We start from the raw sequence: 26261 nt of genomic DNA on the forward strand, positions 1-26261 counted from the left end.
ATAAACAAATAAAATCTTAAAAAAAAAAAAAAACACGGCGAATTTTTGTTAGGTTGGATTCACTTTGGAATCGAGGTTGTATTTCACATTTTGTTGTGTTTCAACGGTTGACCAAAATAGGTTCAGTTGTTGTTGAGGTAAGTCTTGTCTTTTTTTTTTTTTTTTTCTTTGAAAAACAAATGAGTGGCGCCTGGGTGGCTCACTGGGTTAAGCCTCTGCCTTCTGCCCAGGTCATGATCTCAGGGTCCTGGGATCATGGGGCTCGCTGCTCAGCGGGGAGACTGCTTACCGCCATCCCCCTGCCCCCGCCAGCCTCTCTGCCTACTTGTGATCTCTCTCTCTGAAAAATAAAAGAAAAAAAAAGTAAAAAAAAAAACCAAAACAGTAAAACAAATGACCGAATAGTCACTGTTGTATCTGCAAAAAGTATGTATTCGGATTAGAAGCTCTGCAGACACAAGATTCTTATATTAGCATCCGAGTCTTGGCGTGAGATGCGAGCGCTCTGACTCGTGTGCGGGTACTAAGGTCTCAGGGGTGGCCCGGAGCGCAGGCTGGGGTCCCTGCAGGCGTGGCAGGAAGCGGGAGCACACACCGGCTACCGGCTAGGGGCTACAGCCCGAAGACCAGCCCACTAAGGCGCCTGCGCCGGAACCGCCCATCTTCTCCCCTGCGGAGCCGGAGAGGGGCGGAGCTTGCTGCAGGACCCGCCCCCGCCAGCGGCGCGGGTCTTTTGCCTCGTGAGGAGCTACTTCCGGATCCGGTGGCAGGTTCCACTGACTGGGAGGGAGGTGGTGGCTGAGCTCGCTGGCCGGCGGACGGGCGGGCTGGGCTGCGGCCCGCGCGCGGCGGGCGATGCTGGGAGGCAGCTCCGGGACCCGGGAGCGCGAGGCGGAGGGCGACGGGGCGGGGGCTGTGCCTGCGCCGCCCGCCATCGAGTTCCCGGCCGACGGCTCGGACCCCAAGTATGATGGTGAGGGACCTGAAATGCCGCGGCGGCCGTCCCCTTGCACCCGTCCACCTTAATTCCCGGGGGAGCAGGGTGCAACGAGCATCGGCCCGGCTCCGGGGCGAATTCGGCGGGATCCGGGCTCGAACCGGCGGCCCAGCGGTGCAGTAAGGCGGGGGGGCGGCGGGAGGGCGGTCTGCGTAAGGTAAACATTTATTGCAAGGAGTGTCGGCGACCTGCTAGTTTGTTGACGTTTCTGTTCCGCGGTTTCCTCTTTGCGGATTCGGCTCCGGACGGGCTCAGATTTCCCAGAGGCCGTTTTCCAGCTCCGAGCCCTGCGGTTTGTATATTTCTAGAAGGGGGCTTTGCAGACCTTACACGCCTAACCGTTCGGGTTCCGTGTTTTAAAGTTTGTAGCTTCTCTTGCTTTTTGCTTCACTGATGGGGGGAGCTAAAGACTTCTCATGGTGGGTCGGTTTAAAGAAAAGAAATGCCCAAGTTTTTTAATCCTTTTTTTTTTTTTTTTTGAGGCTTTTGGTTACTAGGAGATGACGACGTTAAGTCAGGCAAGTTATTCTGCATAAAGTGAAGGGTACTTAGATCATGAACTCCAGCCAGTTTAAAGTATCCAGTATTTTATTCAGATTTTATAGGGTCTTGCATTACTGCCGGTTGTTTTGGCAGTTTTTAAAGCTAAATGGTGCTCTCAAGATTGAATAATACTGATTCAGGGAGGTTTTTACTTTATGGTGCTTTGAAGAGGATGACTACAAGGAATACACGCTCAGTTGAAACATGAAACAAGTATTCACATACAGTGGATTTGCAGTTGGAAACGGATTTGAAAATGTTAACTTATTCCTTAAGTCCTCCGATCTTCACCCATAATACTGTCTATAATTTTTTACTCTAAAGGGGGTCAAAAACAGACTGTGATGGTAATTTAAGTACATTGACAGGACGGTTTTAAGAGAACTGTTTTTTAAAATTTTTTTCAAGATTTATTTATTTATTCGACAGAGATCACAAGTAGGCAGAGAGGCAGGCAGAGAGAGAGGGGGAAGCAGGCTCTACGCTGAGCAGAGACCCTGATGGGGGGCTCCATCCCAGGACCCCGACATCATGACATGAGCGGAAGGCAGAGGCATAACCCACTGAACCACCCAGGCGCCCCTAAGAGAACTGTTTTTTTTTTTAAGAGAACTGTTTTTTAATGAACTGATTTTTTTCACACGTAACCCAATGTACTATGGCAGCTCAGCAATACAGGAAGTGTTATGTCAAAGGAAAAGCCTCAGCTGTAAACATGCAAAAGTCTGTCTTTGCTGTCACATTGTGATAAGGTTGTCTGCAAAGGAAAGATTATTCTGGAAGGGAGTGATCATAGATAAGCTTTGAAAAATTTCCTTCTGCTAGGTTATTAATAATACTCTTGTGTTTACATATTGGCTTTTCTTCCAAAGAGGCTCAGAATATCCAACGTAATTAATCTTTTTATGTGAGAAGTAAGGTCTATGAAAAAAACGTAGTTTCGTTTTTAGAAGACGTAGAATCAGAGCAGTTACGTGATTTCTTGAAGTCACCAGTATCATGTGAGAGAGTCACTCTGCCAGGTTAGGGTAGAGTCAGAAAATTCAAAACCTAGATGTCACTCTAAAACCTGTGTTCTTTAGTCTATTATGTAGGGAGCAACTTTGATCAAAGTTACTATGTACCCCCTCTGCCCCCACCCACCCCTGGAATAGCATGCAGCAGGAGAGCAACAGTAAACCCATTGCCAGACTCTCTGGTTTTTATTTCTTTCATCTGACAGAAGTGTTTCAGATTTTTACTCGGATTAACCCTCCACATTCCTCTCTTACTTAATAATGGACCATTTATTTCAGATCATTATTTTCCTGAGGAGCCTGAAGTAGGTGGTCCCTTTCCTGTTTTGTCTACTCCCCTCATAGTTGGCCGAAGTCTAGAACTCTTAATTCACCTAGGATCTCATCTCATTTCTCTTTCTTTTGTAACAAGGCTTGACCTCGTCTTTCCTATTAGCCTCTTGACTCTTCCTCTACTACTTGATCAGGAGCGAAACGGGAAGCGCTCAGCTTTCGCCTTCATTTCCTTACGGTTTTACTCCTTCCTGTGTTTGAGTATTTGTGTGCTGCTCTTTTTTCAAGTTGCCATTTTCTTGGTGTACTTGGTTCATTTGACTCTGATCGTTTTTTTTTTCCTTATTAAAAAGTAGGATTTTCAGGGGCGCCTGGGTGGCTCAGTCGGTTGAGTGTTTGCCTTCGGCTCAGGTCATGATCTCAGGATCCTGGGATCCAGCCCCTCATCAGGTTCCTTGCTCTGCAGGGAGCGTGCTTCTGCCTCTGCCTGCTGTTCGCCCTGCTGTGCTCGCTCTCTTGCTCTCTCTCTGACAAATAAAATCTTAAAAAAAAAAAAAAGGATTTCCTCATTGTAGAACACAGGAAAGTGAGAGCATAGAAGCAGAAAACCCTCCAATCCCTAATCTCATCACTGTTGACAATTCAGTATATTAAAAAAAATTTTTTTTTCACATTACCGAGTATGTTGAAATTATAGAAAAGCCCAAAGAAGGAAATTTAAAAGCCATAATCTCATCACCCAGAGATTACTGTTTATGTTTTAGCATAGCCAGTGAAAATTTATTCACTGAGTTTTGCATTTAATAATCTTTGTCAAAGATACCACAAATGGATTAAAGATTTCTTTCTTTCTTTTTTTTTTTTAAGATTTTATTTATTTGACAGAGACACTGAGAGAGGGAATACAAGCAGGGGAAGCTGGAGAGGGAGAGGCAGGCTCCCCGCTGAGCAGGGAGCCCGATGTGGGGCTCAATCCCACTACCTTAAGATCATGACCCGGGCCGAAGGCAGATGCTTAATGACTGAGCCTCCCAAGCGCCCCTGGATTAAAGATTTCTGAGTTTGTCCAAATAAGATAAAAATTTAGAGGAATCATTTGGAAAAACTTAAGGAAATAAAAAAGGGAAAAGTTACCTGTGCTCACATTCCAGAGAGCTGGCTGTTAACAATTTGGTGTGTTCATTTGCAAATATTAATTTGAACTGCTGTAAGCCAGGTAGATTCCTAGATACCAAGGATCAAACAGGCAGATTGAAAAATAGCATGTTCACTAGTGTCATTTCTTTTACAAATTCTGTGGATCTATAATTGGAAACCGAGGGGGCAGAGATTTTCTGTTTTGTTTTATTCTATATGTTTATATAGTTATGAAATATACTTTTTTTTAAAAATTTTATTTATTTACTTGACAAAGAGAGATCACAAGTAGATGGAGAGGCAGGCAGAGAGAGAGAGAGAGGGAAGCAGGCTCCCCGCTGAGCAGAGAGCCCCATGTGGGACTCGATCCCAGGACCCCGAGATCACGACCCAAGCCAAAGGCAGCGGCCCAACCCACTGAGCCACCCAGGCACCCCTGAAATATACTTTTAAATTGTGAGGATAGGCGTATGATAAATCTTTTATGTTCTGCTTCTTAAATATGATGTTATATTAGCATTTTCTTGTGAGAAATTAGCCTTCAAAAACACGAAGACCACACATTTTGTGTTATCATTTCAATCTTTGCCCTGTTGTTGGAAAATAAGTTTCTCTTTTATCATTAGAATTAATAGTGGGTTTGACACCTGTACACAAGTCTTTGTTGATATCTGATTATTTCCTCAGACTACATCTACGGAAGTAGGATTTGTTGGCTTAAAGAAATACATTTAAAAAAAAGTTTTTTTGTTTTTTTTTTTAAGATTTTATTTATTTACTTAGAGAAAGAGAGAGAGAGAGAGAGCGCGAGCCAGCGGGGAGTGGCAGGCTGAGAGAGAAGCAGGAGCCTGCTTCCCTGCTGAGCAAGGAGCCCCATGCAGGGCTTCCATCTCAGGACCCTGGGATCGCGACCCGAGCTGAAAGCGGATACTTAGCCAAAGGAGTCACCTGGGCTTTTCCCCCCTGCCCCAGAAGTTTTTGTTTTTTTTTTTTTTTTCCCCCAGAAGTTTTGATACATTTTGGTAAAATGATGACTGGAGAGGTGGTGTTGGTTTGTATGAAACTATCTAGCCACACCTTCATTATTACTATCATTTTTTAATTTTTAAAATTTATTTTTTATTTTTTTATTCATTTATTTGACAGGGGGTGAGACAACAAGAGAGGGAACACAAGCAGGGGGAGTGAGTGGCAGAGGGAGAAGCAGGCTTCCCGCTGAGCAGGGAGCCTGATGGTGCGGGACTCGATCCCAAAACCCCCGATCATGACCTGGGCTGAAGACAGACACTTAACCCTCTGAGCCACCCAGGCGTCCCCATGATTATCTTTTTATACACCATCATTTCCAATAGCTGTCTAATCTCCTATATGTATATAGCTTAGCAGCCTTCCAGTATTCCAAAAACAGTGTTACACCGAACATCTTATAAAACATACTTGTTGTGCTCTGTAAATACTTTCATAAAAGTATTGGAAGTGCTTGGAAGTGCTCAGTCAAGGCTTTGCCCATTTTGAATTCTATGATACATGTATTGCTGAAGGTTACAAACACTTTTAACATGCTGTGATTAAAAATGTCTCCTTTTCTGTGCCCATAATAATACCATAATAATTCCAGGCTTGGAGTGGTTACCAACCTGATGGCAAGTTCTGGAACCACAGTTATTTTAGTATGTATGTCATTAGTTACAAGTTACTGTTAAACCTAGTTGAGTTTTAATTATGCTTCATTTTATTGTCAGAGCTCTGTATAAGTTTTTACGGCCATTTCTTTCTCTTGTCATGTGTAGTGCAGATCTGTGTACTGGATCTGAATTTATGACACGAGCTTTACAAGGCTCTCGTTGCCTCGCCCCTGCCTCTTCCTGTCTACCCGTTCCATGTTTCCAGCACAGTTTTCTCAAACATTGTTCCTTTGTGCTGTTTGTGGTTGATTCAGTAACACATGAAATAAACAGTAAACTAGAGCTTATAACCTTCAGCCGGAAGCGCCAGCTTGTCCATCTGCTTGGTCTTGTCTGGTGGAAGGAAGATGGGCTTGGATGTCCTGTCAGTCTGTCTGCTTGCAGGTTCCTTAACCGCTCTGTGAGGTCAGGGTCCTCATCTGTAAAGCGAGAGCGGTGACACTTCCTTCCACGGGTCTGTGAGGATTTGAGGCTGTGCATGTGGACCGGTTGGCAGCACACGGGGCCCTTCATGGTTCCCATGCTGCCTTCCTCACCCCCTTGGTGCTTCCATACTTCCTTCGCTATGCCGGCACCTGGGCTGTCCTCTCGAAGAAAGGAAGCCATCCTGTTCCCTCTTGTTCACTTGGATGTTTACTTACTCATTTATTTATTTCTACCTTGGCCCACACCATTCCTCCGTCAGCTTTCACCCGCCCCGCGACGGCATCCCTTAGCTAATCTTCCAACTTCCAGAGTCCCAACTTGACACTCAGCTTCAAGTCTGTCCCGATTAACCCCACTCGGGTTAACTCCTGTTCTGTGTTTTATTTCCTTCAATGGAAACAGTTTGTGTTTCGTTAATTAGAAGATGCTGTTTTGTCATTATGAGATATGTTTCCCGTTTATTAACATTTTTCCCCTCTTTTAACTTTTAGAATCCGACGTCCCTGCGGAACTGCAGGTGTTAAAAGGACCCCTGCAGCAGCCGACTTTCCCTTTTGCGGTTGCAAACCAACTCTTGCTTGTCTCTTTGCTGGACCACTTGAGCCATGTGCACGAGCCAGACCCGCTCCGATCACGACAGGTGTTTAAATGTTAGTAAGAAAAAAATCTTCTGTGGGGTGCCTGGGTGGCTTAGTGGGTTGGGCCTCTGCCTTCGGCTCAGCTCATGATCTTGGGGTTCTGGGATTGAGTCCCGCATCGGGCTCTCTGCTTGGCGGGGAGCCTGCTTCCCCCTTTCTCTCTGCCTGCCTCTCTGCCTACTTATGATCTCTCTCTCTCTGTCAAATTAAAAAAAAAAAACTTAAAAAAAAAAAAAACTGAGTATACCTTGTAAAAATGCTACGTTGTGGGTCTGAGAAAGCAGCTGGTATAGAAGCATTTGAAATACGTATTAATATTTGAATTTCTTGAACGCATTTTTATATTTACTGTATTCCTTGAATAAGTAAAAGCCAAGCACTTCTGCAGAAACTTCTGCAGAAGAAGAGAAACTTCTTTTTCTGAGGAGCCTGGTGTTGTGACTTCAGACTTAACTTTGCCCTAGTGTTTTGTTTGTGCACATCTTGTATGTGCTGTTTGTTGGTTAGAGATAATCAGTCCATCATCGAAAACAATAACTCACTGTTGTTGTCCATTCTAACCACGTTTTGCCTCTTGCCTTTGTTCTTTGTTGCCTGGCAGCAGAAGGTGATGTATGTGAATGTCAGGAGACTAGTAAGTTTACATTTTTTCTTGCTTTTTTAAAAACAGAGCTCCATGCTTTACCAGCTGACCAGGCGTGGTGAACAGATGACTGCTCAGTATCCAGTAGCTAATTCTAGATATGTTCCTATCAGGGACAGTGCCAGTTGTTCTTTCTCTATTAGAGGGTTCATCTCCAAATTATAATGTGTATAAACATAACTTTTTTCTTACAGAGGTTTCTTTTTTTAAGATTTTATTTATTTGAGAGAGAGAGCATGGTGGGGGCCAGAGGGAGAGGGAGAAGCAGGCTCCCTGCTGAGCAAGGAGCCCTATGTGGGACTCGATCCCAGGACCCTGGGATCATGATTTGAGCAGAAGGCAGACGCTTAACAGACTGAGCCCCCCACGTGCCCTAACGTTTGTCTTTTTTTTTTTTAAATAGAGGCTATTATTATTCTGTAGTCTCTTTAAAATTGCCATTTTATTGATGGCCTTTCTGATAATAGTTTTCCATATTCTTCTTCTAGTGCTTTGCCAGACCTTTATCAAAATGGGGCTGCTGTCTTCTTTCACCTGTAGCGATGAGTTTAGCTCACTGAGACTACACCACAACAGAGCCATTACCCATTTAATGAGGTCTGCCAAAGAGAGAGTTCGTCAGGTAAGCATTAAAATACAAGCTTTGTGTATGACAGAAGCATTTTAATTTCAGAACTGTATTTTAAAGCATTGTGGAATCCTAGTTACAATACAGGTTTATAAAAATATTAATTTGTTTATTCAGTAAATATGTACAAATGACTACCCATGTGTTAGGCTTATAGGCGTTGGGATTCCAGCAGCGAGGAAAACAGACAAAAGACAAAACACCTGCCCTCATGGGGGCTTATGTTCTTTTCTTTCTTTTCTTTTCTTTTTTTTTTTTTTTTTTGTCTAAGCTTATGTTCTGCTGAGGGGGCAGTCAGCAATAGAAACATAATAAAAATACATAAAAAGAAAGGGGTTGTAGCATGGTGGTAAGCATTAATGGGAAAATCAAAAGCAGTGAAAGGGCTTAGAAAATGTATGGGTTGTATACTGGGTGGCCAGTGACTGAGGTCGGGAGCTAGCTGCAGGTAAGAGCATGAGCCGTGCCCCTGCCTGGAGGAAGAATGTTCTGGGCAGAGGATCAGCCATCCCCGAGGTGGCCGTGCTCGGTGTTTTTGGGAAGCTGAGTGGCAGCCATATGGCCGGAGTAGCATAAGCAAGGGGAGAGTATGGGAGAGGTCGGGCAAGGAGGGTCGGGGAGGACAGTCAGACAGACAGATAGGCAGGGATCCTGAAAGCATTTTAACGTCTTTGGTTTTTTTTACTCAGAGCAAAGTAGGAAGGTTTATAGGATTCTGAGCTGAGGAGTGACGTGATCTGACTTACATTTTAATGGGCCACCGCAGTTTCGATGTTAGGAATGGATGGAGGGAGGCAGAGGCAGAAGCAGGGGGGACAGGTGGTCAAACAGCCAGGAGGTAGTAGTAGCTTGGAGGGGTAGTAGCAGTGGAGATGTGAGAAGTGGGCCATTCCTGCTTCTGTTTTGAAGGTGAAGTCAGAATTATTTGCTGATAGAGCTCCTTGGTGAGTTCTCAGCCTTAGCAGTGGATGGCAAGACTATAGCTTTTTTTTAGTAGTGATCTTTGGTTAAGACAGAAATGTTTTCAATTGTAAATGCCTAGGTGATATTGAAAAAGCCAGAGTGTTTTTCTTTTTTTTAAATACTGTGTGAACATTTGGGACTATTAGTGTGACCTTGAATTTTGTTAGACTCCTCATTCCATGAAATTTGCTTAAAATGCTTTTTAAAGTAATTTTCTGATTTTAGGATCCTTGTGAGGATAATTCTCATATCCAGAAGATCAGGTATGTGTCAAATACTTATGTGATTGTGTGAAGAGTAAAATGTCTGAAAGAAATTAAGATTAGGAACTGATCCTGAATTCATTAGAAACTAATTTTGAAGTTAAAAATAATGTAGTTAGGGTAGTTTATCAAAGTTAAAAGCTTTATTTTCAGAAATTAATGACTGCTCCAAGATTTGCTTTACTTCTCTTTCCCTTATGCCCTCCCTCCCCCATTCTGTGTGGATTCCATAAGCACCACCGTTTTTTGTTTTTTAATTTAATTTTTTCAATGTTTCAGTATTCATTCTTTATGCACCATACCCAGTGCTCCATGCAATACGTGCCCTCCTTAATTCCCACCGCCACGCTCACCTAACCGCTCACCCCCCTCCCCTACAAAACCCTCAGTTTGTTTCTGGAATCCACAGTCTTTCATGGTTTGTCTCCAACTCCAATTTCCCCCAACTCTCTTCTCCTCTCTTTGACCCATTGTCCTCCGTGTTATTCCTTATGCTCCACAAGTAAGTAAAACCATAAGATAATTGACTGTCTCTGCTTGACTTATTTCACTCAGCATAATCCCCAGTCCCATCCATGTTGAAAAAGTTGGGTATTCATTATTTCTGGTGGAGGCATAATATTCCATTGTATATATGGGCCATATCTTCTTTATCCATTTGTCTGTTGAAAGGCGTTTTGGCTCTTCCCACAGTTTGGTGACTGTGGTCATTGCTGCTATGAACATTGGGGTACAGAGGGCCCTTCTTTTCACTACTTCTGTATCTTTGGGGTAGATACCCAGTAGTGCAATTGCAGGGTCATAGGGTAGCTCTATTTTTAATTTCTTAAGGAATCGCCACACTATTTTCCAAAGTAAGCCCCACCGTTAATTCAGAGCTCTGATACATAGTCTTTGTCGGGGGAACAACATTGAGTTTTGGCTCTTTGTAGGAAATGCTAGTTTAAAATCTATAACTCATTAAGACATTTTTCATTAAGAAAATTAAGTAAATTTATTGTTGAGCTTAGCTAATCAACTGTTGCCCGTTAGTCGTCAGTATTCCTGCTTTAAAACACTATAGTTTCTAATTGGAATACTAGTTACTGGTAACATACTTGATTAGCGATCCCTTTGCCATCTCTTGATTCTCCCCCTTGTTGTCTTTGTTACATGTTGATTTACTTAGCAAAGAATTTTCTTCCTAGAGCATGAGAAATTTTGTTTTCGCTCATTTTTTCAAATCATCGTAATTCAGTGATCAGTAAGGTTGGGCAGGTTAGTGATACAGCGAGTGTGAACTATCCTGGGCACCTGGTTCTTTCATGTTTTAATATAGATTGGTTGTTTGTATTTCACTTCTAGGTCCAGGGAAATAGCCTTTGAAGCCCAGACTTCACGTTACCTAAATGAATTTGAAGAGCTTGCCATCTTAGGAAAAGGCGGATATGGAAGAGTGTACAAGGTTGTTTTCCACAAATCCGTTTTGACCTCCTACTCTGAGCAAATGTATTTTGAGTTGTTCTCATGATTATTATTTAAAGTGCTCTAAGGGAAGTCCCTAGAAATCATGTGTGTGTACTTTTCACTAAGATTTGTCATCTCTAGGGAAGTGGGCAGGCTTTAACTTTTTCTAACCACATTGGTGGTTTAGGCAGATTCTGGAAACTGCATTAATTTACTTAAAAAGGTATCACGGAAGAAAGCTGTGCTTTTGTATTTTGGGCCTCCTGTGGTTCTTTTGCTAGCATTTCCATTTTTCAGACCTCGAGTCTCTAGGAGTCAAAGTCTCAGTGCAGTTTGGAAGCTTCTAATCTAGCTGACTGTGGCCGACTTTCCTAAACATAGTAAAGACACTTGTCTTTTGCTTAAATTTATCTCTTGAGCTAGTTTGGATCCTAAGCTCAGGTTAGAATAACTTGCTTTATTCAGTTGAATTTAATGGCACAAATATATTTTCTCTTTTCCTCTACTTTTTAGGTCAGGAATAAATTAGATGGTCAGTATTATGCAATTAAAAAAATCCTGATTAATGGTGCAACTAAAACAGATTGCATGAAGGTATGCTCTTTTTAAGTGTATTTATTTTTGAATAATGGGGTATTTAGATCCTTTTGAAAGAGTTATGGCAAATACTAGGTGTTGTGGATTGCTAAGTTCACTAAAATGGGTCACAGTAAAATTAACATGAAAACCAAATTTTTATTTGACTTAATTTTTAATTAAAAAAAATTTTTTTTTTAGAGAGCAAGTGTGTACATGGTGGGGAGGCGAATAGGGAGAGAGAGAGAATCCCAAGCAGGCTCTGTGCTGAGCATGGAGCCCAGCGCGGGGCTCGAGCTCACAACCCTGAGATCATGACTTGAGCTGATACTAAGAATTGGACGCTTAACTGACTGAGCCACCCAGGTGCCCCTCTCTAAGCCACCTGGGTCTCCTATCCTGGACACAGTGGTGACAGCAGGACTGGACTCATTAGGAGGAATGAAATGAGAGAATGAACATATTGGGCTATGAAAAGTAGAAAGCACTAGATATGTGTCCGTTAACTTGCTGCTGTAACAATTCCCTTCTTCTCTCAGAAATATTCCGATTATTTTACCGTAGTTTAGATTTCTCGTTTGGATGTGTTTTTATTGTTTTGCTCTGGAACAAGTAGTATTTGATGCCATGTACATTGAATAAGTTGTCAGTAAAAGCCCGATCTAAGTGCGTTTCCTCTTCAGGTACTTCGGGAGGTGAAGGTGCTGGCAGGCCTTCAGCATCCCAATATCGTAGGCTATCATACCGCTTGGATAGAGCATGTTCATGTGGCCCAAACACGAGGTAAGCCATTGCAGATAGTGTAGCTGCGGGGTTGGTAGGCTGTGGCCCCTGAGCCAAACCCGGCCTTCTCCTGTTCAGGGCCTCCTTCGAGCTGAGAGTGTTTTCTTCCATGTTTAAATCGTTTAAAAGGAATCGAAAGAATACTTTGTGTGAAAGTTATATGAAATTCACATTTCATGTCAATGAATAAAGTGTGTTAGGGCCCCAGGCTCATTCATTCTTGTGTTGTCTGTGGCTGATATTGTACCGCCATAGCTGAACCGAGTAGTTGCACAGTCCTGGAAGGCCTGTAAATCCTACAACACTTACTCTCGGCCCTCTACAGAAAGTTTCCACCCCCACCCCAACCGGCTCAGGGCCCAGCGTAGTTGTCGTAGTGGTTGTGGAAAGGCTGTTTTTATCATTCCTAAAATGTGCCAGGCCTTTGAATAAGCAAGCTAGGATGCTTGAAGGTGGGTTTTTATTTGTTTTTTAGCAGATAGAGTTTCTGTTCCGTTGCCATCTCTGGAGGTGATCTCCAACGAAGAGGACGACAGGTATGTGCACCGGTGTAGTTTGACACATTAGATATAACCGTTCACCTGCCCTGAGTTTTCTTTGTCTTTTTGCTTGTTTTTGTTACAAAATGTTAAATGGCTGCTGCTTCTCAGCTATAAATATTGTTGCTAGAGAGATCTGATGCCAGGGGCTTCCACAGTTTACCAGTGAGATATATGTGGGCATGAAGGGACAGCTGAGTTACTCTTCATCTTTTTTTACATTGATTTTTATCTTTGCCATTTTTTTTTCCCCTCCAGAAGTCAGTATGTTCAAAATGATGAAAGTAACAGCTCATCCATTATTTTCGCCGAGTTCACATCAGAAAAAGAAAAGCCCTTAGGAGAATCTGGCCTTGACAATCAGAATAACAGATTGGTGAACTACAGCACCAACTTAATCACAAGGGACACCAGTGAACTCGAGTCATCCAGTTTGCTCCCAGGAAATGGTTTGGTGGACTTGCCTTCCAGATCGATTGTTGAACACCCGCTGCCACTTAGGCATCATTCCGACTTGGAAGAGAATTTCACATCCACTGGGGAATCTTCTGAAAACTTAAGTTTGTTGGGGCAGACAGAGGTAGATCACTTTCCCAGAATCTTCTGATGATTTGATACTCACCCATGGTCGTAGTGTGGAGGACCCGTGACTAGATGTGGCCTCCCTTTCACCCCAGCTGACTGCGTGCCTCCCCCCCGCCCCCACCGGCTTCCCTTTGTCACCCTTTCACCTCCCCAAGTTCCCCTAGCCTGTGGCCCTTGTGTTGGGTCTTCGCTCCTTTGCGTAGTTAATGCCTGCTGATCCTTTCCTGGGCACTTCTATTCCTCCCAGTTTTTGCCCCCTGGAGTTGGAAACATTGTTCACACTGTTTCTGTCCTGTGTTCATATCATGCTATGCAGATATAGTTATGCCACAAAGGCCTTCTCTATTTTGGAATGTGACTTTAAGAGAGGAGAGGGGAGATCAGGTCTGTTTTTCAGACCACTCTCATTGAGGATCACTCCCGTAGGCTGGTGAGACTGCCACATACTCTCACCGGTGTGGAGTCTTCGTGTTAAAAAGGACCTTGAACGCTAACAAACCTCCGTATACTCTGGCATGCTGGGATCCCAGAACCGTGTATGCCGTCTGTGTACGCACGTGCAGAATTAATTCTTGTTGCCCAGGGTTATGTGGCTCTATGCATGTGCTTTTTATGAGACACAGAGCTTGGAACAGAGTCACCTGAATACACAGGACTTGAGTTTGAGGGACCGTTGACCAGAACCGTTCCATTTCTCCGCAGTACCTGTGGGAAACTTTCCTTGGTTGCTAAACGCATGCGCTGTCTATCATGAGCTTAAGTGGGTGCTTGCCTTTTCTTTGGACAAGTTATTTAAGGACATAGCAAGCCTCCAGAACGCACGTCTACTCTGAGGTGCCCAGAGAGCAGTCAGGTGGCACCCAGCCATTCTCTGGTGCTGTGTCTGAGCTTTAGAAACCGTGTGTATGGTGAGCAGGCCCGATGCTTTCTGCATGAGGGCCTCAGTGTCCTCCTTGGGAGCTCATCCCGCTCCGCAGCCAAGTCTCCTCCTGCCTGCCCACGTCCTAACGCAGTGTTTGAGGTATTCCTTTCTTCCTCTCTCTCCTTCACTTGACTTTGGGCTTCTTGGGCAGACGTGTGTCTGTCGTCTCTTTCCTGAGCCACACGGCCCCCTGCTTGGTCTGGCAGAGGCAAGTACCTGTTGACTGCATGCGTAATGCGAGCAAGTCGTACCCAGGTGGGAGCCGGCCATGTCGTCCCCCAGGTGCAGTACCACCTGATGCTGCACATCCAGATGCAGCTGTGCGAGCTCTCGCTGTGGGACTGGATAGTCGAGAGAAACCAGAGGAGCCGGGAGTGTGTGGACGAGTCTGCATGTGAGTACTGGTGGGTCTGGGACAGTGGGCTGGGGGATGGGGCCCTGGGCAGGCCTTCCGATGTAGGAACTACCTGCAGGGGCTTAACACTGGGGGGAGGGGGGGGCAGAATCACCTTTTTGAAACAAACCATTGTGCTTATTTCACCGTTTTCAAGAACATCCAGGTATTTGGAAGTTAATTGTCTCTGAGATGAAGACATAGTTTGTGGATATCCAAGGAGTTATGTGCTAGAATTTAGGTTAATGATTTGGGTAGAAAAGGTCTTTTAGAATTTATTTATTTATTTATTTGAGAGAGATCACAAGTAGGCAGAGAGCCAGGCAGAGAGAGAGGGGGAAGCAGGCTGCCTGCTGAGCAGAGAGCCTGATGCGGGGCTCGATCCCAGGACCCTGAGATCATGACCTGAGCTGAAGGCAGAGGCTTAACCCACTGAGCCACCCATACGTGATAGAACCAGGCTTGAATCCTGGCTCTCACACTCGCTGGCGCTGAGGTTTGGGGCAGGTCGGGTAAGTGCTCTCAGCCTGTTTCCTCCGCCGTGAAATGTGGATCGTCGCATTTGATGGGGTGTGGGGATTGACGGGCTCAAGGCAGAGGATGCGTTGCCGAGGGAATGGAAGCTCTTCTTACCTGTAAAAGGCCCTATACAAGGGCCCGCTGTTTGGCTGTATTAGGTGGGTTAAAATGAGAACCTGACCAAAGGAAGGTAGTTGTTCTGAATGGCTGTGAGAATCCCAAAGCCCTGCTTCATCTGTAGACAGGAGGCTGCCGCTCCAGCGTGAGGGGCGTGATAGTAAGTGGGCCTGCTTCCCCCTCTCTCTCTGCCTGCCTCTCTGCCTACTTGTGATCTCTGTCAAATAAATAAAATCTTAAAAAAAAAAATAGATGAATTAAACCATCCCCCCTTCCCCCCATACTTTGGTTTTCATTTGTCAGTCATTTTGGAAAATGGAACATTTCAGATCTTCCGCATAATGGGAGCTCACTCCTTGAGTTAACATGATTTCTTTTTTCTGATTCCATAGTTTGTGACGATGTCTTTAATCCGCAGTAGGCTTAGGACACCAGATTTATTAGTGCTCAACCCCAGAGTGTCGGGTTGAAGGAGATTTAGACCCTAGTTTTATCCAGTCATCTTATGCCTGAGAGTTGTTTACAAGGTAATTAATACAGGGGCTCCGGGTGACATTAGTGACACCAAGTCCCTTCATGAGGGCACTAGTTCGTGATGGTTTCTTTGCAAGCTGAGGGGTCCTTCCTGCTGATTTTTAACCATTTTGGAGTGTTGACCTTGTTGAAAATCTGAATTATGGTAACGGATTTAGAACCATCTGACATTTAGATGTTAATGCAATGGGTAAAAAGAAAAATAAAAGTTCCTTTTTTCCTTCAAGGTCCTTACGTCATGGCCAGTGTTGCAACAAAAATTTTTCAAGAATTGGTGGAAGGTGTATGTTACATACATAACATGGGAATTGTACACAGAGATCTGAAGGTAAGTGCTTCGTATCAGGGAGGATGTGGTGTTGGTTCATGAATTAAATGAAATTACCCTCTTTTCATTTACTTAGGGGGTATCATTGTTTTTATATAAATCATCATCCCGTGAGTCCAGAACTCTAGGTTCAATTTATTTTATTTTTTTAAGATTTTATTATTTGTTAGAGAGAGAGCAGTGAGTGAGCTGCAGGCAGGGGGAGAAGCAGACTCCCTGCTGAGCAGGGATCCCTATGCGGGGCTCCATCCTGGGACCCTGGGATCATGACTTCAGCTGAAGGCAGATGCTTACCCAACTGAGCCACCCAGGCATCCCTAGATTTAATTTAAAGGCAGCGATCTTTGGGCATTCAGATGTTTTCTGTAGAGAATAGTAGTGTTTTTCGGGTAGTGAGTGTGTTTTGGGTGCTCATGTAATAGATGATGTTAAATGTATTTAATGCTGATGAAAATCCTCATGTTATTGTAGCCTCAGAGGTAAAATGTGCTTCTACAGTTATGTAACATAAAGGAAATTTGACCTGGGCAATTTTTTCCTGCTGTTTAAAATAATCTATGATTATTCCAGTTTTTATTCACCAAAGACTGTCAAGGGACAGAAAATATATTTACTTCTTTGGCAGAAGAGTTTTAATATGTTTACTTTTTGAACAAAGGAAGTAGATTGTGGAAAATGCCTTTAAAGGAATATTTGGGAACAAAAAGTTAATGTGCAAATCATTTTATTTTTTGAAAAAAGTTTAAGAACCAGTTTGTACCTCTGGGAGGTACATGATGATGAGTCGAGTGTTTTCTGGGTATGAGTCTAGCCAGAGAATGGGGTGTGAGTTCCTGAAATTCTGTGGCTGGTGAAACTTTGAGGTCCTATTTCAAGAGGTAAGCTAAGTCATAATAACCATATAGAGAGTTCCAGATCTTCACTGGGAGAAGTTGCTTTAAGTGTTGTTTGTATTTGTCACCATAAATATTTCTGATGTGTCTTTTACAGATGTCCTCTAGGGATAAGGGTTTTTGAGCTAACTTTATTAGGGTTTCCCTTAAGAGGCGGAATTCTGGTAGCATGATTCCTGCAGGTAGAATTCCTTGGTTATTGGTCAGTCTCAGAGGGTAGGAGCGATAGAGAAGCCTGGCGAGGAGCCCCGTGTCCCTTATGTTGGAGCTGCGCTGGAGGTACATGTATATTGGAGACTCCCCGTTTCTCGTTAATATGTTAACGTTTGCTTCAAATTCGAGCAGGAGGTTGATGATGGCCTCTCTGCCTCCAAAGCATGCCTCATGGATAGCTGTTTGACCTTCGTGGTCCTGGGCATTTACTTTGGCTCCGTGAATTAGCAGCAGACGGATGCAGCCCACCCCCGCGGCCAGCAGCCTGCCTGCTTTGCTCGATGCGGTGCACACCGCCAGCTTGAGGGCCGTGCTCCCCGTGGAGGACACGGCGCAGTTCACGTGGGCACCACAGGCGATCAGCGTCTCCATCATTTCCTTATTCAGTATGTCGGCAGCCATGTGCAGGGGTGTCAGGCTGGATTCGTTAGCAGCGTTGACATGGGCGCCATTTTGGGCCAAGATGGAGAGGACCGGGTAGGTCCCGTAGGTTATGGCCAGGTGTAGGGGGGAAGGTTTGTTGCTGTTGTCCACTCGAGCGTTCACCTGAGCTCCGTGTTCGCACAGAATGCGGAGACACAGCACAGCATTGCTCTGAATGTCTGTCAGGATCCTTTGGATTCTGTTCCCTGGTTTTGTCCACGTGGTAGAAGTGATTGGCCAGTGCAGCAGCATCAAGTGAAGTGCAGTGAGGCCTCTCGTGTCCCTAGAATAGTGATTGACGGCAGATTACACTGTATTCATATGGAAACGGTTCTACACAAAGAATTAGTACCTAAGGCAATGTTTGTTTAAAGTGATTCCCCAGGGGAGCTTGGGTGGCTCAGTGGGTTAAGCCACTGCCTTCAGCTCAGGTCATGATCTCAGGGTCCTGGGATCGAGTCCTGCATGGGGCTCTCTGCTCAGCAGGGAGCCTGCTTCCTCCTCTCTCTCTGCCTACTTGTGATCTCTCTCTGTCAAATAAATAAATAAAATCTTTAAAAAAAAAAATAAATAAAGTGATTCCCCACGCCTGCTTTAAAGAAGTGTTTGTAAGTCTGCATTGGTTTCTTGGAATATAACAGCATTTCAGGGGAGCTCAGGTGCCATGAGGGTTTTACAATGGCCATCATGTGCTCTACTGAAATCTCAGGGTTGCCTCCAGAATTCCTTTATTTTGTCAGAGAAAAGGTAAAGTTTGTTACAAACACCTGATTGCTTCGCTGAAGTTTGAAACTGATTTTTAGTTTATGTATATTTATTTAACAGAAGTCCCCACGCTAGGGAAATGGTAACCATCACCGAGTCCCTTTGTAGGGCTCGACCGCCCAGCATGACAGACATGAAACGTCTGTTATTGAAGTAATTAGGTCAGTATTGCAAATGGGCAAAGTTCTAAGAGGTAGGAACGCCCTAGAGGATGCCTAGAGGAGCCCCTGTAGGGGAGGGGGTGCGTTGGTGACGTCCAGCCCTGGCGGACTGGGAGAGGGTCTGCAGAGCTGGGCAGGGCCATGCCAGGGTGAGGGTTCCAGCCAGCCAGGCCAGCGGGCTCTTCTGGAGCATGCTGAGGATTTGGGGCTTTCCTTTCTGTTAATGTTCTGGGGGCAAGAAGTCGTATAGTGTTCACACCATGTGATTCTTTGTTGGTACTTGGTGTCAGGCATTGGTTTAGGTGGTGAAGACTATTGGTGCACAAGATAAACTCATCTTTGATGAAGTGTTCTTTCTGGTGGTGGGAATTAACAAGAAAATGCATTGTCTGTTTCTGTTAACTTATTTTCCATACCTGACTGAGGGTTTTAGCTCCCTGAGGGCTGTGGCCAGCACTGCATGCATTTTCCGCAGCATCCCTGCTAAACGCTTGAAGTGGGCTGACTGGCTTGTGTTCCTGCATCACTACCGGTTTTTCCCAGTACCTCGTCTAGTCAGTAAGGAGATTGGTTCATTCAAGACATGGTCATGGTATTTTGGAGTCCATAACCCCGAAGAATGGGTGCATCCAGACATGACCAGGGAGAGGAACATGTAAATCATGTGTCTCCTCGTTTAGAACTGATCGCTGTTGAGTTCACTTACCTGACTTCGGGGTCAGCGCCGTGTTCCAACAAACAGAGCAAACTTTGTGCCTTGCGGTGTTCGGCGGCCAGGTGAATGGGGAGGACGGACTGCGTCTGCTTTGGGGGAGAAAGCAGAGCACTTTACACGTAGGCCTGTGCAGGGAGAAGCAGTCGTCCTGTACACCTGCTGTGTCAGAGGAAGTAAGTGTATTTAGCATCTCAGGTCAATATTTTTCTGGTGTATGCATTGAAATTTTCTTTTTGAGTGTTTGAAAAGAGCCCAAACCAGTGAGACTGATAAAAAATCTGTGTTTTACAGAAATGCATGTTTACCCATGCAACAGAACTAAATCACATAAAGCTTTGGAAGTTGATTCTCATGGAGAGCTCATAGTGTAAAATTAATGGTGATTGCTACTGAGTCACTTAGTCCTTAAATTAACCCACAGGGTGATTGACAAAGTAGGTTTTGTGTTTTTTAACACTTTGTCAAAGTTGGGGCGCCTGGGTGGCTCAGTGGGTTAAGCCTCTGCCTTCAGCTCAGGTCATGATCTCAGGGTCCTGGGATTGAACCCCTCATTGGGCTCTCTGCTCAGCGGGGAGCCTGCTTCCCCGTCTCTCTCTACCTGCCTCTCTGCCTACTTGTGATATCTGTCTGTCAAATAAATAAAATCTTAAAAAAAAAAAAAAAAAAAGACTTTGCTAGAGTCATAGTATCAGCAGTAAAACCTGCATTTCCAGGGTTTCAAAGATAGCACAGTGTGTCTTCTGTGACTAGCGGGGTTATTTATTCCGGTTCTTAAAATGCATCTATAATAAGCAGTGACTTTTATGGCATGACTGCAAGATATGGGAAGGCAGGGTAAAGGAGACAGGGACTTTTGGGGGGAAAAAAATTAAATCTAAAGGTAATAATCATTATAAAAACTTAGAAAAATGAAAAAGCGTATGTAAAAAAAGAAGAAAAATAATTCCTTCATACAGATGTAATCACCACTGGTATATTTGAGAGAACGACATTAATGGTCCACCAGCCAAAAGGATTCTCATCTTTTCTCACATCAGCGTATGTGTGGCAATGGGAAGAGGGGTGCGCAGACTTGGAAGAGCCCTCCCTGGGCGTGGAGGGTGCTGGAGGCAAACTGTCCCACCACCGACCGGCATGTGGGGGTGCCTGGGAGGTTTAATGAGCTCACGGCAGCTAGGTTGTGGGCCTTCTGAAGCGTGGTGTCTTTCCCCTGCAAGTGACAGAGCAGAGCGGCGGGTACCTGGTTCAGAAGCAGTCGGTGGCTGGTGGGGTTGGCCAGAATGGTCATGGGCTGGTTGACGGGGTGGCTTCTCAGAAGCACGTGGATTGTCGTGCAGTCCTCCCTCAGGATGGCCTCATGGAGTCTGGTGTGGAGGGCGGCAGCCGGCCCTTCTTCCAGGGCCTCTGCACCGCTGGCGACCAGCTCCCTGCTGCCTCTCTTGGTTATGTTGCCCATGAGCAGAACTTAAGAGTGGGGACCTGGAAGTTCAGGGGACACACAGGACAGAATCGTTCCATTTCAGTCTCATTGTGATCCCTTCAGTTCCATTCTAGAACTGTTCTAGAACTGTCCAAAGTCAGATCTGTGAACACAATTCATTTTTATCTCAGACCCAACTTCTTCAAACTTTGTTCCCAGGTCATACAGTGCCAAACAGAAGGAGGGTTTTTTTGTTTGTTTAAGATTTTATTTATTTTTTAGAGAGAGAGCTAGAGCACTGGCGGGGTGAGGGGCAGGCAGAGGGAGAAGTGGGCTCTCAGCTGAGCGGGGAGCTTGTGTCGTGCTTGATCCCGGCACTCTGGGATCATGACCTGAGCTGAAGGCAGACGCTTCAAAGAAGGAGCCACCCTGGCACTCCCTGAAGCAGTCTTTGGGACTTGACTCAATCACAAAAACGTGCCCAAATTATTATCTTAGACATAGGGTTATTTCTGTGTTCTCTTCCATTTAGTTGTTTTAAAAAAAAAAAGCTAAAAGAGGAATTTACATGAAAATAAAAAATTAAAATGAACTACATTTAAAGTAAGAAAACCTAACTAACGTAAATATATTTTCGTTTTGAGTGTAGACTCCCCCTCCCCCAATATGGGTACAGGATTATTTCCACTGGGAGAAGTTCGGGGTCTGTCCCAGTTGCTTAAATGGTGCTAAACGCATACCTTTCCTAGTGTGACCTAGTTGCCCCCAACCCTGGCAAACATAAAAGAATCATCGAGGGGCGCCTGAGTGGCTCAGTGGGTTAAAGCCTCTGCCTTCAGCTCAGGTCATGATCCCAGGGTCCTGGGATCGAGCCCCACATCAAGCTCTCTGCTCAATAGGGAGCCTGCTTCCTTCTCTCTCTCTGCCTGCCTCTCTGCCTACTTGTGATCTCTCTCTGTCTGTCAAATAAATAAATAAATAAAATCTTAAAAAAAAAAAAAAAAAAAGAATCATCGAGGAGCTTTTAAAAAATACCGATGTTTCCTTATTAAAAATTTGAAGTAAATCAAATATAAACATAAAAGAATCATCAAGGAGCTTTTAAAAAATACCAAAGTTTTCTCATTAAAAATTTGAAGAAAATCAGTCTTTGACTTGTTAGAGAGGACAGTTGTTTCTAGAAGCTTCTCTGGGGGTGCTTGTGTACAAGGTGTGCTCTGCGTTAGTGGTTCTCAAACTCGGAGTACCATGAGGACTTTTACATAATATTGCTGCCTGTGTCCACCCACAAGATTCTGATTATATTGGTCTGCAGAATGGCTTGGACGTTGGGACTTTTTTTTTAAAGCTCTCCTGGTAATTCTAATGTGCAGCCAAGTTTTAGAACCACTGCTCTGATTTTTAATTTTTGAGGGGCTCCTTGCTCCTGAGTTGAAAACTTTTAACATCTACACATTTTTACTGTTTTAAGAATACCAAGGAGTTGTTCTGTTTGTTTACAGCCCCGAAATATTTTTCTTCATGGCTCTGATCAGCAAGTAAAAATAGGAGACTTCGGTCTGGCCTGCGCAGACATCATACAGAAGAACGCAGACTGGATCGCTAGGGATGGGAACAGTAAGTTTATTCGGGTTGCTTTCTTTTCTTTTCTTTTTTCTTCTCTGCTCGTTTCTTTCTTGCTTGCTTTGAGAAAAAAAGAAACAGGACTGAACTCGTCAGTATTTAAAGAGACTCTTAGACTTAGTGTAATCTCAAAAGTAAGGTAAAGACAAAAAACAGCCATCGTTCCCTATAGTGCTCTGCTCGAGTCCATGTTCCTTAGTATTGACAGTGGGAACTCTGCAGTGTTAATATTTGGCTTTTCAAATTACAGGGACACCCACGCACACGTCCAGAGTGGGTACTTGCCTGTATGCTTCGCCTGAGCAGCTGGAAGGATCCGAGTATGATGCCAAGGTAGTTATGTGCTGCTTTCCCCCATGGCTGGGCTTGCTCTGCTGGCCTAGTGACAAAAGCACTGTAAGTGCAGTGGAAGGTCTCGTGTTGAGGTGTGTTTGGAGGAAACAGAGTAGGGTAGGTTGTCTGTTACATCACACTGCCGCTAACAGGAAACCTCACTTTTTACCTGAATCTGACTGCATCTCCAAATCTGTGGGTGTCCTAAATTATTTGTCACAGTTTACGTCAGGAAGCCAGAATTCCCAGAAGCCTGTTTCTGCCTGTCTTTCTTCTGTTCCCACAAACACACGCTCACTGATGTAATAGGAAGTGTGGCGCTTGCCTCCTTTTGAAGCGGAATGAAGATACTGAAGAGTTTTAATCCATTTTGTTCCTTGAGGGAATGGTAAAGGAAATCCTTTTCTCAAAAGAACAGCCTAATAAGTTTTCTTCCTTTTGATGAATCATTTAGTTTTTTTAGTGGCAGGGCGTGAACTGCCAGAAAAAGACCATGGTTCTTCCTCAAATCCTACCTGGTAAAGACCTTCCTCGAAAAACGATTTCAGGAAAAGTAGCACAGATTTGATGCAGTGTCTTCAGCTTTACCAGAATGATTCGCTGTGTGTGGAGGCAGAGGGGAGGGGAGCAGGCCTCGGGGACACCAGCCCCTGCAGCTCGGCCCAGCATGTGTAAGCGCCCATCTCGGGCAGACCGCTCCACACCAGGATGGTCAGGGAGTGTTGGGGGGTCACTGGTACGGCAGTGACTAGGCGCTGGGGTTCTCCCTGCCCCTAACCCCACTGGCCTTTGTGCCTGTGGATGCCCCTTCTTGATATTGAAGAGATGGGGATTGTGACGGTACCAGTCAGCTGTCCCTCAGGGCCATGATTCTAGGCAGCAGACACTTGGCTCTTCGAGGGTTAAGCTCACCCACTGTGTTCCCTGCACTGTAGGGTCTGTAAATTGATCGTCCTTAGAAATCCTCTTGTGTTTGAGAGGGTGGTACACTGAAATGGAGATGTTAGTCTCTTTTTGTGTTTCACCACTAAATTCTCTCTCCCCTGCTTTTTCCAGTCAGATATGTATAGCTTGGGTGTGATCCTGCTAGAGCTCTTTCAGCCGTTTGGAACAGAAATGGAGCGAGTACACGTTCTAACAGGTTTAAGAAGTGGTCAGATACCCGAATCCCTCAGTAAGAGGTGTCCCATGCAAGCCAAGTATATCCAGCACTTAACAAGAAGGAACGCATCTCAGAGACCGTCTGCTGTTCAGCTGCTGCAGAGCGAACTTTTCCAAAATTCTGGAAATGTACGTACATACATTTTTTCTTTCTATTTTTTTTTTTTTAAAGATTTTATTTATTTGACAGAGAGAGAGATCACAAGCAGGCAGAGATAGAGGGGGAAACAGGCTTCCTGCCGAGCAGAGAGCCCGATGTGGGGCTCGATCCCAGGACCCTGAGATCATGACCTGAGCCGAAAGGAGGGGCTTTTACCCACTGAGCCACCCAGGTGCCCCTCCTTTTTTTTTTTTTTAAAGTAATTTTTATACCTAAATCCATAGTCCTGAGATCAGGAGTCACATGCTTCGCCGACCTAGCCAGTTGGGTGCCCTGAGGAAAATACTGAGGAAAACGTGAAGCTTGAATTAGAATTTAAATTGTGAATCCAGTTTCATGAAGAACAGTTGAGCTTAGAGTAAGGTTTATGGAATTAAATTCATTCTCATAGTTCCCAGAAGCACAGTCTTCATAGTCCAAGTAAGCGGGTGAGCACGGCCAACTTACCACATCAGAATCTGCGTTTCATGAGATCCCCAAGTGATGTGCCTCCACAGTGTGTGAGCCACAGTGCGTTACATGCACTGGTCCTCCGAGTGTAGTCGCCAGGCCACCAGCATAAAATCCTTGGGGACCAGATGGACTTCTCAGGCCCTCTCAGCTGCCCTGGCCTATTAAGGGAGAAGTCTGGGGGCAGAAGGGGCCACGGCCCTTGTGTAACAGACACCTGAAGTCATTCTGATGCACACTGGTCTGGGTGCTGTTTGTAGTAACTGTCCCGCTGATTTATTTTCTGTTTAAGGCTAAGTTTCGGGTAAAATCGTGAATTTTACTAGCACAGTGGTAAAGAGGAAGGTGTAGTGTCTTTGGAAACAGCAGATGTAGTGATTAAATCTATCTCCTGCTATGGGAGGGATTTTCTAACTCCCAGTTAAGTTAGCTATTAGAGACCATAGTTATTTGGCATTTATGGTGTTTGTCTCGTAGAATTTTTTATCAAACAGCCTCCACATGCCTATAGAGAGAAAACCTGTGTGGACAGGCGGTATTTGGTTTGCGTGATCGTTGATTACAGGACTGTGAAAATGACCACGCTGAGCTCAGACCCCGCAAGGGGATTTTAGTAATCCATGGGAAGTTACGGCTGCCCTGTGACCTTCCAAAGTGTTTCTCAGAATATTAAAAATTCAGTTGCAGAGGTATGTGGAAGTGAAGCAAGTGGTAAAACTACTATTTATTTAGTGCCCTGCAATTAAGAATTGACGTGCTCAAGAGTAGTTTGAACACCGCCTGCCCGTAGCTTGCCATAGAACCTAGGATACAGAGTGAGGGTCTTTTCTAGGCCTTGGTGAACTGTCCACTCCTTTCTAAGCTTAGAGCAGCGGCCCAGGTTTTATCCTTGGCACTTTCAAAGTTGTGAGAGCCCTCTGTGAGGTCTTTCAGTGTGAATTTTACTGGTGTCAGTTTCTCTGGGACATCGTCGTCCTTTTCCTCATTTCTGCTGAGTCGTCTTCGCCCAGTCCTGGGGCTGCACACCCCGTGTGTCCGGCGGCAGGAGCAGCACCCCCTCGGCCGGCCGTTCCTTCTCTAACACCACACAGAGCAATTTGATGCCGCCACCAGCCTCCTTGCTTTCCCTTAGCTTGCTGCTCTTCCATCTTTGTTGGCCAGTCCCACGTTGTCAGGATACACAGAGGCAACACAGCTACACACATGGCCTGGGTGAGTGCCGTGAGAAAGTGATGGCTGGCCCCTGGTGGCGACATGCGCCGTGGGCTGAGGCGCCGAGTTGGAGACCCAATGCTGGTGCGGCTTCGCGAACTGCGGGGCCTGGAATTGAGGCGTACCGGGCAAAGGGAGGTAGGCCTGTGTATTTAAATGGAAGAGGCCATTTTAATGGAACTTAAAATTTTCTCTTGACAGGTTAATCTCACTCTACAGATGAAAATACTGGAGCAAGAAAAAGAAATCGAAGAACTAAGGAAGCAGCTGAGTCTCCTTTCCCAGGAGAGAGAGGCCAAGGACGGCATGAAAGACGGGGGTGAGCCTGACCTGCCGTAGTCCGGCTCCGTGAATGAGAATGTGGACTTCTCGGTCTCTGGACCACTGGAATGTAAGCTTCGTCACTGTTCGATAGGTCGTACAATTCTATTTAGTGAGCCTGGATAAGACTTATTAAAGTTGTAGAAGTTCTCCCAAACTGTGTCCTTAAGGAATTCTTTTATGATCCAGCACTTTGAACTGAAACCTACTCGAAACAAAACCTGTTTTGCTCTTTTCCTGCTCGTATCCCACAAACTCCTGGTTTTTAGTATCACCGTCCGGTCTCCGAGATTTAGGTACCGTCCTCAACTCTTTCCCCTTTGAACGCTGCTCACCACCAGGTCGTCCTCTAGAAACGTCCTTCCGCGCAGATCTGGGTATGCGTCTCTACCCCGTCACCGCGCACGCCCCGGCCTGCACCGGCTGTGACTGACGCATGTCAGTTACCAGGAAGAC

At 44.9% G+C, this 26261-nt stretch overlaps 2 protein-coding genes across 3 annotated transcripts; one reads left to right on the top strand and one right to left on the bottom strand.

Annotated features, from left to right (window-relative positions):
- Positions 1 to 757: 757 nt before the first annotated feature.
- Positions 758 to 25962, top strand: EIF2AK1 (eukaryotic translation initiation factor 2 alpha kinase 1). Of its 2 annotated transcripts, none has more exons than XM_059153984.1 (15): positions 758 to 973; positions 6569 to 6727; positions 7847 to 7980; positions 9175 to 9212; positions 10557 to 10656; positions 11172 to 11252; positions 11918 to 12017; positions 12493 to 12553; positions 12815 to 13136; positions 14346 to 14457; positions 15855 to 15955; positions 22048 to 22162; positions 22419 to 22501; positions 23558 to 23791; positions 25686 to 25962. In XM_059153984.1, the coding sequence occupies exons 1-15, from the start codon at positions 856 to 858 to the stop codon at positions 25821 to 25823; spliced, it is 1896 nt and encodes a 631-aa protein (XP_059009967.1). In that variant the 5' UTR covers positions 758 to 855; the 3' UTR covers positions 25824 to 25962. The 2 variants fall into 2 exon arrangements, with proteins under 2 accessions (XP_059009967.1, XP_059009968.1); XM_059153985.1 differs by lacking the exon at positions 758 to 973 and adding an exon at positions 1149 to 1289.
- On the bottom strand, positions 16532 to 20642 carry ANKRD61 (ankyrin repeat domain 61). The gene is made up of 3 exons (XM_059153986.1): positions 20366 to 20642; positions 19117 to 19214; positions 16532 to 17767 (listed from the first exon to the last, which is right to left on the bottom strand). Exons 1-3 carry the CDS (start codon positions 20579 to 20581, stop codon positions 16822 to 16824), a joined length of 1260 nt encoding a protein of 419 aa, XP_059009969.1. The 5' UTR covers positions 20582 to 20642; the 3' UTR covers positions 16532 to 16821.
- Positions 25963 to 26261: the final 299 nt, after the last annotated feature.

Source organism: Mustela lutreola, chromosome 17 (genome assembly GCF_030435805.1).
Source record: "Mustela lutreola isolate mMusLut2 chromosome 17, mMusLut2.pri, whole genome shotgun sequence".
NCBI classification, from domain to species: Eukaryota; Metazoa; Chordata; class Mammalia; order Carnivora; family Mustelidae; genus Mustela; species Mustela lutreola.

What these genes read in the sequence shown, in the direction of transcription:
- EIF2AK1 (XM_059153984.1), top strand. Translation starts at nt 856, where the DNA reads ATGCTGGGAGGCAGCTCCGGGACCCGGGAGCGCGAGGCGGAGGGCGAC. An exon ending in TCCAACGAAGAGGACGACAG is followed by an intron (nt 12,554 to 12,814) that starts GTATGTGCACCG and finishes TTTCCCCTCCAG; the next exon opens with AAGTCAGTATGTTCAAAATG. An exon ending in GTTTGTTGGGGCAGACAGAG is followed by an intron (nt 13,137 to 14,345) that starts GTAGATCACTTT and finishes GTCGTCCCCCAG; the next exon opens with GTGCAGTACCACCTGATGCT.
- ANKRD61 (XM_059153986.1), bottom strand. Translation starts at nt 20,581, where the DNA reads ATGGGCAACATAACCAAGAGAGGCAGCAGGGAGCTGGTCGCCAGCGGT. An exon ending in ACCGACTGCTTCTGAACCAG is followed by an intron (nt 19,215 to 20,365) that starts GTACCCGCCGCT and finishes TCTCCCCCAAAG; the next exon opens with CAGACGCAGTCCGTCCTCCC. An exon ending in GGCGCTGACCCCGAAGTCAG is followed by an intron (nt 17,768 to 19,116) that starts GTAAGTGAACTC and finishes TCACTATTCTAG; the next exon opens with GGACACGAGAGGCCTCACTG.